This window comes from Carcharhinus amblyrhynchos, chromosome 5 (genome assembly GCF_965287045.1).
Source record: "Carcharhinus amblyrhynchos chromosome 5, sCarAmb.v2.hapA, whole genome shotgun sequence".
In the NCBI taxonomy this organism is placed as follows: domain Eukaryota; kingdom Metazoa; phylum Chordata; class Chondrichthyes; order Carcharhiniformes; family Carcharhinidae; genus Carcharhinus; species Carcharhinus amblyrhynchos.
Window position 1 is genome coordinate 91,926,524 of NC_137328.1, and position 12,087 is coordinate 91,938,610.

Sequence of the window (12,087 nt, forward strand, 5' to 3'; positions counted from 1 at the left end):
TGTGGGAAGAAACTGGAGCACTCAGACGATGGTCTTGTGGTGCAGTGGGTAGTGTGCAGTGCGGTGCAGTGCCTCTGAGCTTGAAGCAAAGGGTTTTGAATCCTACCCCAGGACCTGATGGCTAAGGAAGCTGGGTTTACAATATAGTCACACAGTTTGCCTGTTTCAACCTGCAAATCCTTCCAAACACTTCAATGGCTGGCGGGAAGAGCGGGACAGGTTCCTTGTCAGTCACGCTTGATGTGAAGTGGCACTCCTAAAGATATAAGCCTCTGGCAACAGACTAGTGATCTGTTCAAGGAATACCTACATATGGAAATAGATGAAAGTCTGCCTTAGTGCACTATTAGATGCGGGAAATGAATTAGAATGGAATTTAAGAAGTTAAAGACACTGGCTGGAAATTTACCGCCCCGCCCGCCACAGGAATTGGAGCAGACGAGGGGCAGACAATGGAAAGGTCTGTTGACCGTGGGCAGGATTTCATGGCTTTGGGATGAGTGAGGCTGTAAAATCCCACCCACAACTCTGAAAGCACTAAGTCCCATCTGTAGTCTTTGGCTTGTACAGAACTCATGTGATAGCTGGAATACTGCAATTGGGCTCAGTGCCCTTAAACAAGGGAACAGACAAATCAGCCAAAGTGGTTTTGGCTAGTGAACAGGGTTGTGAGGGGTTTCATTTCAACTGCTGAGTGGCAGTGTGTGGAGAGAGTGGTGAGGTTGAGCATAGTGGGAAGTGTTTAAAACAAAACAGCTAACTTTTCTGCAGGTATTTTGCAGCAGAATTCAGACCTTAAAGATTTGTGCAGGTCCACTATTAGAAAAAACTTGAGGATATAACACGGCCTCACAGCTCTTAGTACTCAGTCTAAGCTCCAAGGCAGCCACTGTGAGTGTGGCCCAAAGTTTGGGAAGTGCTGATCCATTGCAACCTGAAATGATGGATAGGCAAGCGACCAACATATGCTTAGCTCAAAACTACAAGCATTCTATAAAATTTTCCAGATTATGGCCTGGATGCAATATTAACTTTAATTAGGAGTTGGAATCATCAGTAAAACTTAAAGCCCAAACTAACTGCTGACTATGACTATGATTTCACTGATGTTAACCTTCCCAAAATAAATTCCAAAGGAGATGCACGTTATAGCCCTAGTGGTAATAGTAAATGTTCAATTCTGTACATCAAATGGCTTGTGAGCTTATTAGGGAATAATGTATGAACAATTTAATTAATTATATTAAAAAACTAGAAAGATTAAGTGAAACTAATGAAATCTACAATATGCTCAGGCAAACTACAATCCAACCATAAAGATGCACTTTTTTTTGGATTTCACAATCTTCCCTGAGTAACCTTTGTCAACTGCAAATAATCTTACATCTAGGGAACTTTGCTGAAATATTTCAACCACCTTTTATGATGCATTAGAGAATATTTTCTAAAAGACATTTGTCATTTGAACATTTTGATCTGTCACAATGTTAGCATTTTGGTTATGCCATTTAAAAAAATAATTAAATACAATAGTATTGTTTAATTATTTTTGGCACTCATGTGTCACCTTAGATTATCAGTGTGTCTTACTTGGGGAAAATTATTGATGTGAAAATTTGGAAGCCTTTAGAGAGAACATTCAACTGTTCTTCTCTATGGTTCAGCTTCCAAACAAGCATTCACAACCTTAATTCAAATGAGCATGGTGAAATGAAAATGCAGGTCACTATAGCTGATCTGTTCTTCCATCAGCCCTGGATACTACATTAGTGTGTGGATTGAAAATTCAACTTTGTATTAGGCAATAATTCCTTACTGCCTGCTCAAACAAAATTAATCTTCTTTCGTGAACTTATACAACAGCAGAAAAGAGATTTAACAATCCTCAGGAAAGTGGCCACCCCCAGATATCTGAATATCGTAAATTCTATTTACCAAAGTGGCATAGTTGATACATGAATTTCTTGCCATTTCAAGACCCTGAGGCCAGATCAAAGCATCAACTGACAAACGTGATATGTACTATTCTGAGAAATGGATAAAAGCGTATTACTGTGGATGCTGAATCTGAAACCAAAAGAGAAAATGCTGGAAAATCTCAGCTGGTCTGGCAGCATCTGTAAGGAGAGAAAAGAGTTGACCCTTTGTCAAAGCTAAAAGGCACAGAAAGTGTGAGTTATTTGTGAGGGAATGAGGGAATGAAAGATGAGTCTTCATCACAAAAACAAGGGGAAAGGCTAAGACAGTCCATAGAGAGAACTGAAGGTATGAATGGCTAAATGGCAGAGAAGCTGAAATCGGATGGTAAGCTGTAACAGATGAAGATGTTGGGGGAGGGGGAGATGGATGGGAGAGATAAAATTGAGAAAAGTGGGGAAAGGGAGAAAAGGGGAAATTTTTCTCAATTTTACCTCTCTCCCACCCATCATTCCCCACATCTTCATCTGTCACAGCTTAACCTCTGATTTCAGCTTCTCTGCCTATTCTTTCCACGGACTGCCATTAACACTTCTCAGCCTTTCCCCTTGTTTTTTGTGACAATGACTCATCTTTCATTCCCTCACCCTACAGTATAAATACCTCCCACTTCCTATGTCCTTTAGCTTTGACAGTCATCTGGACTTGAAACACCAGCTCTTTTCTCTCCTTACAGAAGCTGACAAACTTGCTGAGATTTTCCAGCATTTTCTCTTTTGATTATTGTGAGAACAGGTTGCTCAGTGTTGGAACATCTAGAATAAGAAGAACGTTGTCTCAGTGGAGGAATTTACTCATATTTACCGGTCACAAAGCAGAATTAGCCACTGCCCTGTACAAGTAACACTTCACTGCAGAATGGCATGCAGTTGTAAAAGGGAAGAATTGATAAATATAAAAATAGCTGGTATTTGATTGCTACTCCATAGAATCCATACAGTACAGAAGGAGGCCATTCAGCCCATCAAGCCTGCACTAACAACAATCCTACCCTATCCTATAACCCCACATATTTACCCTGCTAATCCCCCCAAAACTAGGGTCACTTTAGCATGGCCAATCAACCTAACCCACACATCTTTGGACTGTGGGAGGAAACCAGAGCACCCAGGGGAAACCCACAAAGACACAGGGAGAATGTGCAAACTCCACGCAGACAGTGATCCAAGCCAGGAATCGAACCCAGGCCCTGGCCCTGTGAGGCAGCAGCGCTAACCACTGTGCCACCATACCACCCAATGCTTACTCAATGTTTACACTCCTCCAGAAAGCTAACAGTCAAATGTAGTCTTGTGAAGCATCTTTTCTGTAAAAGCCCACAAGTGTATATGCAAACATTTCAAACATGGCCTAAATCTTTATACCTTCCTTCTCTCTTTTCCTCACCTTCCCGCAACTCACGCAACATTGACAAAACCTACGTGTTATACAGGCGACTTTTGGTTTGTCCCAGTATCCATTGGTTCGACACTTAATGATTGGAAAGTGGCGTTGGATAAAGCCGGCACTGCAGTGGTATCGGATCATTGAATTTATTTCATATCGAGCCTTCATCTTTCCAAATGTTCTAGCATTTTTCACAACAGGAGGCTGACCACAGGATACTAAACAAAAAGAAACAGGATGTTAACATCAATGTAGATGACTTATTTACATGTGAATAAATGGGCTTCTTGCCAAGCAGGTTAATGACAATCTCTTTCTAGTCTATTAGGTTTGAAAATTACTCGCAGACTGGTGTATTAAATTTCAGTGCTAAATGGCATGGACAGACATAGTTTCAAGTCATGTTTTGCTCAGTTATCACTATTGCTTCACAGTGCCAGGGACCCAGAGCCTCAATATGCCCAAGGGCAGGTGGGCGGGCTAGTGGGTGCCTTATCCACACCTCTATTATGGGGACTGTGTCAGGAGTAGGTGGGATGGCAGTGGGGTTGCACCTGTCATATTTTACACCCCCATCCCCCCAACTCCCTGCCAAAAACGGACCCAGCAGGTGGGCATAAAATCCAGCCTTATTGTTCTTGGAGGTAATGCTTAGCAGACAGTGTGACCTGAAACACATTATTCAGAGTAAAAACAATAAAAGAACCCAAAATCATCACAGTTCATACTCTTGATCGTTAATCCCAACTTCCAAGCTGTCATACATGTCAATTGAGGACAGGGCCAGTCACCTGCAATGCCTTCCACAGTTGAATGACCTGCAAACCCTTTACTTCATGTGCTCAACACATGAAGAGTAAAGTAAAACCGTCATAGACCCAGATGATTAGCGCTGACTGGTGGTGATTTAACCTGAGGACCACCGCACCTAAGGTGAAGGGCAAGTTAAGAAGGCGGATCTTCACAAATTATAGAATCCCTACAGTGCAGAAGGAGACCGTTTGGGCCATTGAGCCTGCACCAACAACAATCCTATCCATGTCCTATCCCCGTAACCCCACATATTTACACTCCCCTGACACTAAGGGGCAATTTAGCATAGCTAATCAACCTAACCCGCACATCTTTGGACCGTTGGAGGAAACTGCAGCACCCGGAGGAAACCCATTCAGGCAGTCACCCGAGGTCAGAATTGAACCCAGGTCCCTGGCACTGTGAGGCAGCAGTGTTAACTATTGTGTCACCCATTAATAATCTCAGCTGGTACAGGAATTGAACCCATGCTACAGGCATCACTAACCAGCTGTCAAGCCAACTGAACTGAACCCACCCCCTTACATGGAGAATAAAGGCTTGGTTGAGGCACTGAAATGACTGCCAGAGTCCCAGGGAATGGTGCTATTTCGAGTGAATGCCGCGCAGAAAAGAAGTTGAATCTTGCAGACGAGTGAGATAGAGATAGTGAGTGAAAAATAATCAGAGAGATAATAAGCAGAATATAGAGCAATTCCAGGGGTACACTTAAATTGCACAGCAGGAAATTTCACACACCCACTAATCCATGATTTTCCATCCATTGGAACACTGAATCACAATTCCCTGGTATACACTTCCACTTCACATAGGCAGGAAATGTATTTTCATGTTTCTTTACTAATTATTGCTGTAATGGATTTATCTTGCATTAAGTTGATCTTTCTCTACACCCTAGCTATGACTGTAACATGATGTCCTGCACTCTCTCATTTCCTTCTTTATGAGCGGTATGTTTTGCCTGAATAGCGCGCAAGAAACAACACTTTTCACTGTATACTAATACATGTGACATTAATAAATCAAATCAAATCAAAATCTTCAGCTTTAATCCACTAAATGGGGCTTTGCAGCAAAGCTGGAGTAAGAAATAGAAGGGGATGGGGACAATCACAGACAGTAAATGGCAGAGCTCACCTGTGCCCTTTTTACATGTGTAGGTAAGGTGGTAGTTACATGGAACATCATTCCACTGGCCATCCTCATGCCAGATCATAACAACACAGTCTTCTCCAGAAGAAAAGAAACTGTCGGGCTGCTGCGGTCGCCAGTTTTCATATTGCTGTGTGAGAAACACAAATAACAAAGCAAAGACATTGAGCAGTCGCGTCTGGTTTATCCATAGCTACACTCATCTCAGGATTAGAATGACTGTGCAACAGGGTGTCCAGAACTCGTGACATTTTCAGCATTTTTGGTATAGAAGATCCCATAGAATCATACCATCCCTATAGTGCAGAAGGAGGCCATTCGGCCCATCAAATCTCCACTGACTCTCCGATAGAGAATCTTAACCTGCGCTCTATCCCCATAATCTCACACATTTACCATGGCCAATCCACCTAATCTGCACATCTTTAGACTGTGGGAGAAAACCCATGCAGACACAGAGGAAACATGCAAACTCCATGTTCTAAAGCTTCAAAGCCCAGAAATTACAATTAGATGTTTTATTCTGAGTTATACTTTAGTTTAGCCTCTTGATAATTAATAGTTTATTTACTAGTGTCACATGTAGGCTGACATTAACACTGCAATGAAATAACTGTGAAAGTCCCCTACTTGCCACACTCCGGCACTTGTTCAGGTACACTGAGGGAGAATTTAGCATGGCCAAAGCACCTAACCAGCATGTCTTTTAGACTGTGGGAGGAAACTTGAACACCCAGAGGAAACTCACGCAGACATGGGGAGAATGTGTAAACTCCGCAGACAGTGCGAACCCAGGTCCCTTGCGCTGTGGGGCAACAGTGCTAATCACTGTACCAGCATGGTGCACAAGTTATACATGTTGTAATGTTGATATTAGCAGCACAAATATGCCTAATGTTGGTGCAATTATGTGCTAATTATAATAAACTGTTGCAATTAAATGTGAATAGATGAGGCAGATGCCAACATCATAACATTTTGTTGGGAAAGTAGTGTAGTTTCATTCAGAATTAAAATGTGGATTTGAGGATGAGGTTTGCGAAACTGAAACATTCCAGATTCAATTGCTAATTGCTCCATGACCCTGTGTTGCAGATTTTCAGAGCATGATTGCCACATTCTCTTGTGAGATAAGGTTTAATACCTCAGAGGTCCTGTGCTGTAATATCTCAGTGTCTATTCCTTGCTTTAAGAATGCAGAGCCTGATGCCCCAAGTACTCTTCCGATAAAGATTTGGGGTCTGACTCACATCCTGTGAAATAAGATTTAGTGTCTATCTCAGATGCAGTAAGTATGTAGTTCAGTTTCTAACTGCCCTCTATCCTTCAGCAAGTGACCGCATTTTGTAGGAGTGCTCTCCTCATTGGATTTCAATGGATGCCTGCATTGTCGAGAACCAGCTTTCTTGTTCCCCAATTGCACATGGGCCCCTAAGAACAATCAGAATATATTTTACTAGACCCATTAAGTTCTGAAAAAGAAATGTCATCTGGACAACTCCCAAATAACATTGCACACAAGTTTTTTTTAAGTGTGGGTGAAGAGGTCCAGTTTTTACTTTTGTTGTGGTGCAATGTAATATGAAAACTGCTAGAACAGACAAAAGCACAAATATGCCAAGTAATAATTCACCACATGAGCAAATTTGGCCTGAATTTTATTTCTCTGGCTTGTTTCAGCATGCATATCTGTTTTCTGATTTTGTGATTGAACAAATAATGCTGAATGCACTGCTGAATAAATATCCTCAATTTGATCTCACAAATTTTCACATTTCCTCACCACATTTCATGTTCCTTATCACAGAGAGGCTGATCTTTTAAAAAAAATTTACTTTAAAGTTAAAAGAAGTTGTAAAATTTGAATAAATTAACTCATTCAAATCAGGGCAAATAAAGACATCAGTTGAACATGCTTATAACCCCATCGCCAAAAAGGAAAGGCAAAATATTTGCACTGATTAACCCTAACATCATGAAATGTGGTCCTATCTGTGTTTAAGATAAAAATAAATAAATAAAAACTTCAATTAAAATAGAAAACGCTGCACATGTGAAGGTCATTGGTCAGCACACAAAGAAAGATGGGCCAAAACCTGAGTTAAAATTTTCAGTATTTTAGTCGTTTGCTTTTAATTTTGAATAAAACTTCTTCATTTTTTTTTGTTCAGCCCCAAATCTATGGTCATGATCTTACCATTTCACCCCACTGGCCAATGGGTGGGGCGAGGAGGTAAGATCGCGTGGGAGTTGAGAAATCGGGGTCACACCCGATTTCCCGCCTCTCACGATCTTACTGGCACCGGATATCCAGCGAGAGCCGATGTGAACAGCTGGAAAATTCCAACCAATATGTGGGTAAAACTTGGTGCTATTCAAAACTCCAGTGTCAAACGATCCTTTCTATTACAATCTTTTTTACTGGTTCACAGCAGATAATTTCTTTAACAAGCTTCCGGGAAATTATTTTAAAGTGCATATCGCGTGTAGGCTTAACTTCAAAATGAGGACACTTTCTCTGAGAGTGTTGAGACTTTATGGTAATATTTCAAACATAGGTTCTGCATGGTCTTGGCAGTGCTGCTTTGTGTAGTCGTTGCTAGACTGTATTAAGTGCCAGATAGTGAATCAGACTGGAACGCCTTGTCCACATTGGGCCAAATCTGATAGAGCAACTCATTAAAAGGCTATTCCAGCCAAGCTGTATAAATTTAGCAAGGTTGTGCTGTTTGAATCATTGACATAGATAAAATGTAGAATTCGCTGCATAATGGTAATGTTTCACTTCACTTTTTAAGTGTGGCTTTTACACAGGATACAGTTCATGGAATGTGCTGTATCTTAAAAGCACCCCTTTGCAATGTTTATCCAGTGAAATGTATTATGAAATGGTTATACATTAATACTATTTTACATAATATCGGTTTCTTTGCCACTAATGAGTCTGATCATCAAAACAGAGCAACCAAGAGCCACCAGCACTAGATTTCTGTCATTGATCTTCCCGTGAGAATACTTGGGTGTGTCAAATCTAGCAAGAGAAACCGTCTTAAAATTCAACAGGATAATGCTGAAAGCAGACAGCAAATACTGTCATTATTCAAGCAGCGTATCAGGATAGGCAACGTAATTTACATAAGAACATAAGAAATAGGAGCAGGAGTAGGCCATTTAGCCCTTTGAGCCTGCCCCGCCATTCAGTAAGATCATGGCTGATCTGTCGTAGCTCAGTTCCACATTCCCGCCCTCTCCCCATGACCCTTAGTCCCCTCGCTTATCAAAAACCCATCAACCCGCGTCTTAAAAATATTTAGCGAGGTAGCCTCCACCACTTCAACGGGCAGAGAATTCCAGAGATTCACCACCCTTTGAGTGAAGAAGTTCTTCCTCAACTCCGTTCTAAACCGCCCCCCCTTTATCTTGAGGCTGTGCCCCCTAGTCCTACTGTCCTTTCTGAGCGGGAAGAGTCTCTCCACCTCTATCCTATCCATCCCATTCATCATCTTATATGTCTCAATGAGATCTCCCCTCATTCTTCTAAACTCTAACGAGTACAAGCCTAGTTTATTCAGCCTCTCCTCATAGCTCAACCCCCTCAACTCCGGCATCAGCCTAGTAAACCTCCTCTGCACTCCCTCCAAGGCCAAAATATCCTTGCGTAAGTACGGCGCCCAAAACTGCACACAGTACTCCAGCTGCGGCCTCACCAATGCCCTATACAGCCGCAGCAAGACCTCCCTACTTTTATATTCAATCCCCCTTGCTATGAAGGCCAGCATCCCATTAGCCTTCCTGACCACCTGCTGCACCTGCAAGCTGGGTTTTTGCAACTCATGCACAAGGACCCCGAGGTCCCTCTGCACCGTCGCCTGCTGCAGTTTTTCGCCACGTAAGTAATAATCCTTCCTACCATTATTCCTACCAAAGTGGATCACCTCGCACTTGCCAACATTAAATTCCATTTGCCAGTTCCTGGCCCATTCGCCCAGCCTATCTAGATCCTTCTGCAGACTCTCCACACCCTCCGTGCAATTTGCCGTTCCACCAATCTTGGTGTCATCAGCAGATTTCGACACCATACACTCGGTTCCCTCCTCCAGATCATCTATATAAATGGTAAATAGCTGAGGCCCCAGCACCGACCCCTGGGGCACTCCACTAGTCACCAACCGCCGATCCGAATAGCACCCATTGACCCCCACTCTCTGCCTCCTATTTGACAACCAATCCTCTATCCACGCTAACACCCTACCCCCAACTCCATGTCCCCTGACCTTCTGCAATAACCTCTTGTGAGGTACCTTGTCGAACGCCTTCTGAAAGTCAAGAAAGACCACATCCACCGGCTCTCCTCTATCCACCGCCCTAGACACATCCTCATAGAACTCCAGTAAATTTGTCAGACACGACTTCCCCTTAACGAAACCGTGCTGCGTCTGCTCTGTCAAGCAATTCCCCTCAAGATGCCTCGCTATTTCCTCCTTGATGACGGATTCTAACATTTTACCTACAACAGACGTTAAACTAACCGGCCTATAATTCCCTGCCTTTTGCCTGCCACCCTTCTTAAACAACGGCGTAACATTAGCCGTTTTCCAATCTTCCGGCACTTCCCCGGAATCCAGCGATGTTTGGAAAATAACCACCAAGGCATCCACTATCACCTCTGCCATTTCTTTCAGAACCCTCGGATGCATTCCATCCGGTCCTGGGGACTTGTCCACAATCAGTCCCTCCAGTCTGTCGAGCACCACCTCTCTAGTAACAATAATGTCATTGAGACCCTCCAGTCCTACCACCTTTCCATCTCTAACACCCGGCAAATTATTCACGTCCTCCTCCGTGAAGACCGAAACAAAAAAGTTATTCAAGACCTCAGCCATATCCCCATCCCCTACCACTAAGTCCCCCTTTTCATCCTCTAAGGGTCCAATGTTCACCCTAGCCAGCCTCTTCCTTTTTATATATTTATAAAAACTCTTGCTATCCTTTTTCATATTAAGCGCTAGCCCAGCTTCATAGTTTCTCCTACCCTTCTTTATCAAATTCTTTGTCAATCTTTGTTGACATTTAAACCTCACCCAATCCTCTTCTCGCCCACTACTCTTAGCTACTCTAAACGCCTCCGCTTTTAATTTAACACTTTCCTTCACCTCCTTCGTTATCCACGGCTTCGTTATCCACGTATAATTTACTTTATACGTATGGATATGTCTTTATACTTTTGTTATTTGACACTCTAGAATCTATAGCTAGGATTTTACCGCCCCGCCTGCCACGGGAATCAGAGCGGGCCAACAATGGAAAGGTCCGTTGACCTCGGGCGGGATTTTACGGTTTTGATATGAGCGAGGTTTTAAGATCCCATCCATAATTACAAAAAAAACCAAAGGAGGTTGTGGTCACACAGCACTGATTGAAAGGTAGGTTTGACCACTGGCAAATGAAATGAAAGGTCATAGGACAGAAGTGTGGACTGGAATTTTCCAGCAGTTCACGCCAGCGGATTCTCTGGTTCCGCTGCAGCGAATGAAGATTTGGCTGAGTGCCAAATTCTCCATCTTCACTTGCAGTGGCAAGCGGAACAGTCAGAAAATTTCAGCCATCAACTGTTTTTCTTTCCATCAATGCAGTTGGACCCGTTTTCTGTTTTTATTTCACATTTCCAAATCTGCAATATTTTGCTTTAATCGATTCTGGCTGCAAAATACATGTTGAATATTTTTATATTATGTGGAAATCTTCAATAACCTTAATAGTTTGAAAAAAATTATACCTTTCTCCCCCCCTTAAAGACTTATAACATTTGAAATGAAAAGAAACTAGAAATTAGTAGTCGTTGCTAACTAAAGTTTTTCTTTAAAGTTTAAAGTAAGGCCTACATTAACAGTGCAAGAAGTTACTGTGAAATTCCCACATTCCGGCGCCTATTTGGGTCAATGCACCTAACCAGTACTAAATAGTGGACGACTAAGTATTCACACCAAACCATACTGACAGCTTTTGAAAATATTTCATCTACTTTGTTCTGTTCATCCAAATTTGGACATAGATATATAATATGCAAACGTCAAAGCTGCAATAATTACATGCATGATATTTAACTTCTAACTTGATGCCTTAGAAAAAAAAGACAAGTAATGTCTGCAGCCATAACATCTGAAAAGCTATCAAAACAGATTACATCTCCTCAGGAGCCTTGCTATTTCCTAAAATGACACAAACTGTGAAATGAGGCCAAACTAAACCATATGACAAAGTTAAATTAGGTGACGTGTCCATATTTGAACACTGCTCATGATAAGGCAATGATTATACTGTGAATCAGCAGTATAGCCCAACTCACAAAATGACTCTGAAAGCTGTACAATTTCTGGTTGTTAAACATTTTGATACCAGATACGTTCAAGAGGAATCCATAGAAATAAGCAAAGGAGAAAAGAAGAAAATGTAATAGGGTGAGATGAAGTAAGGGGAAGAATTGTGCAGAACAAAAGCACTGGCATAGACCTAGTTTGGCCAAATGTCAAGTTTCCATCTTATACATTCCAGGTAATTTAATGGGTGGGATTTTCCAGCCATGCCCACTGCTGGGATTGTCTGGTCCCACTGAATTGGCTGAGCCACCAATTCTCCCATGAAAAGCACAACTGGCCTATGCATTGCCACATCATCAAAAATTAAAACACTACACAAAAGAGTTTAAATATTAGCTTCCGTGCTCTGGGGTTTGGGTATTACTGGCAACATGAGTCATTA

General features: G+C 42.1%; 1 protein-coding gene across 3 annotated transcripts in view; it reads right to left on the reverse strand.

Annotated features, from left to right (window-relative positions):
- The window catches only part of LOC145343180 (uncharacterized), a 195,150-nt gene that overhangs the window by 2,040 nt on the left and 181,023 nt on the right, over positions 1-12,087 (reverse strand). For all 3 annotated transcript variants that reach the window (XM_080189181.1, XM_080189180.1, XM_080189178.1), the window contains 2 exons: positions 5,314-5,458; positions 3,399-3,581 (listed from right to left, as the gene is read on the reverse strand). In XM_080189181.1, the coding sequence (XP_080045307.1) occupies positions 3,399-3,581; positions 5,314-5,458 (328 nt within the window). The remainder of the gene's footprint in view (positions 1-3,398; positions 3,582-5,313; positions 5,459-12,087) is intronic.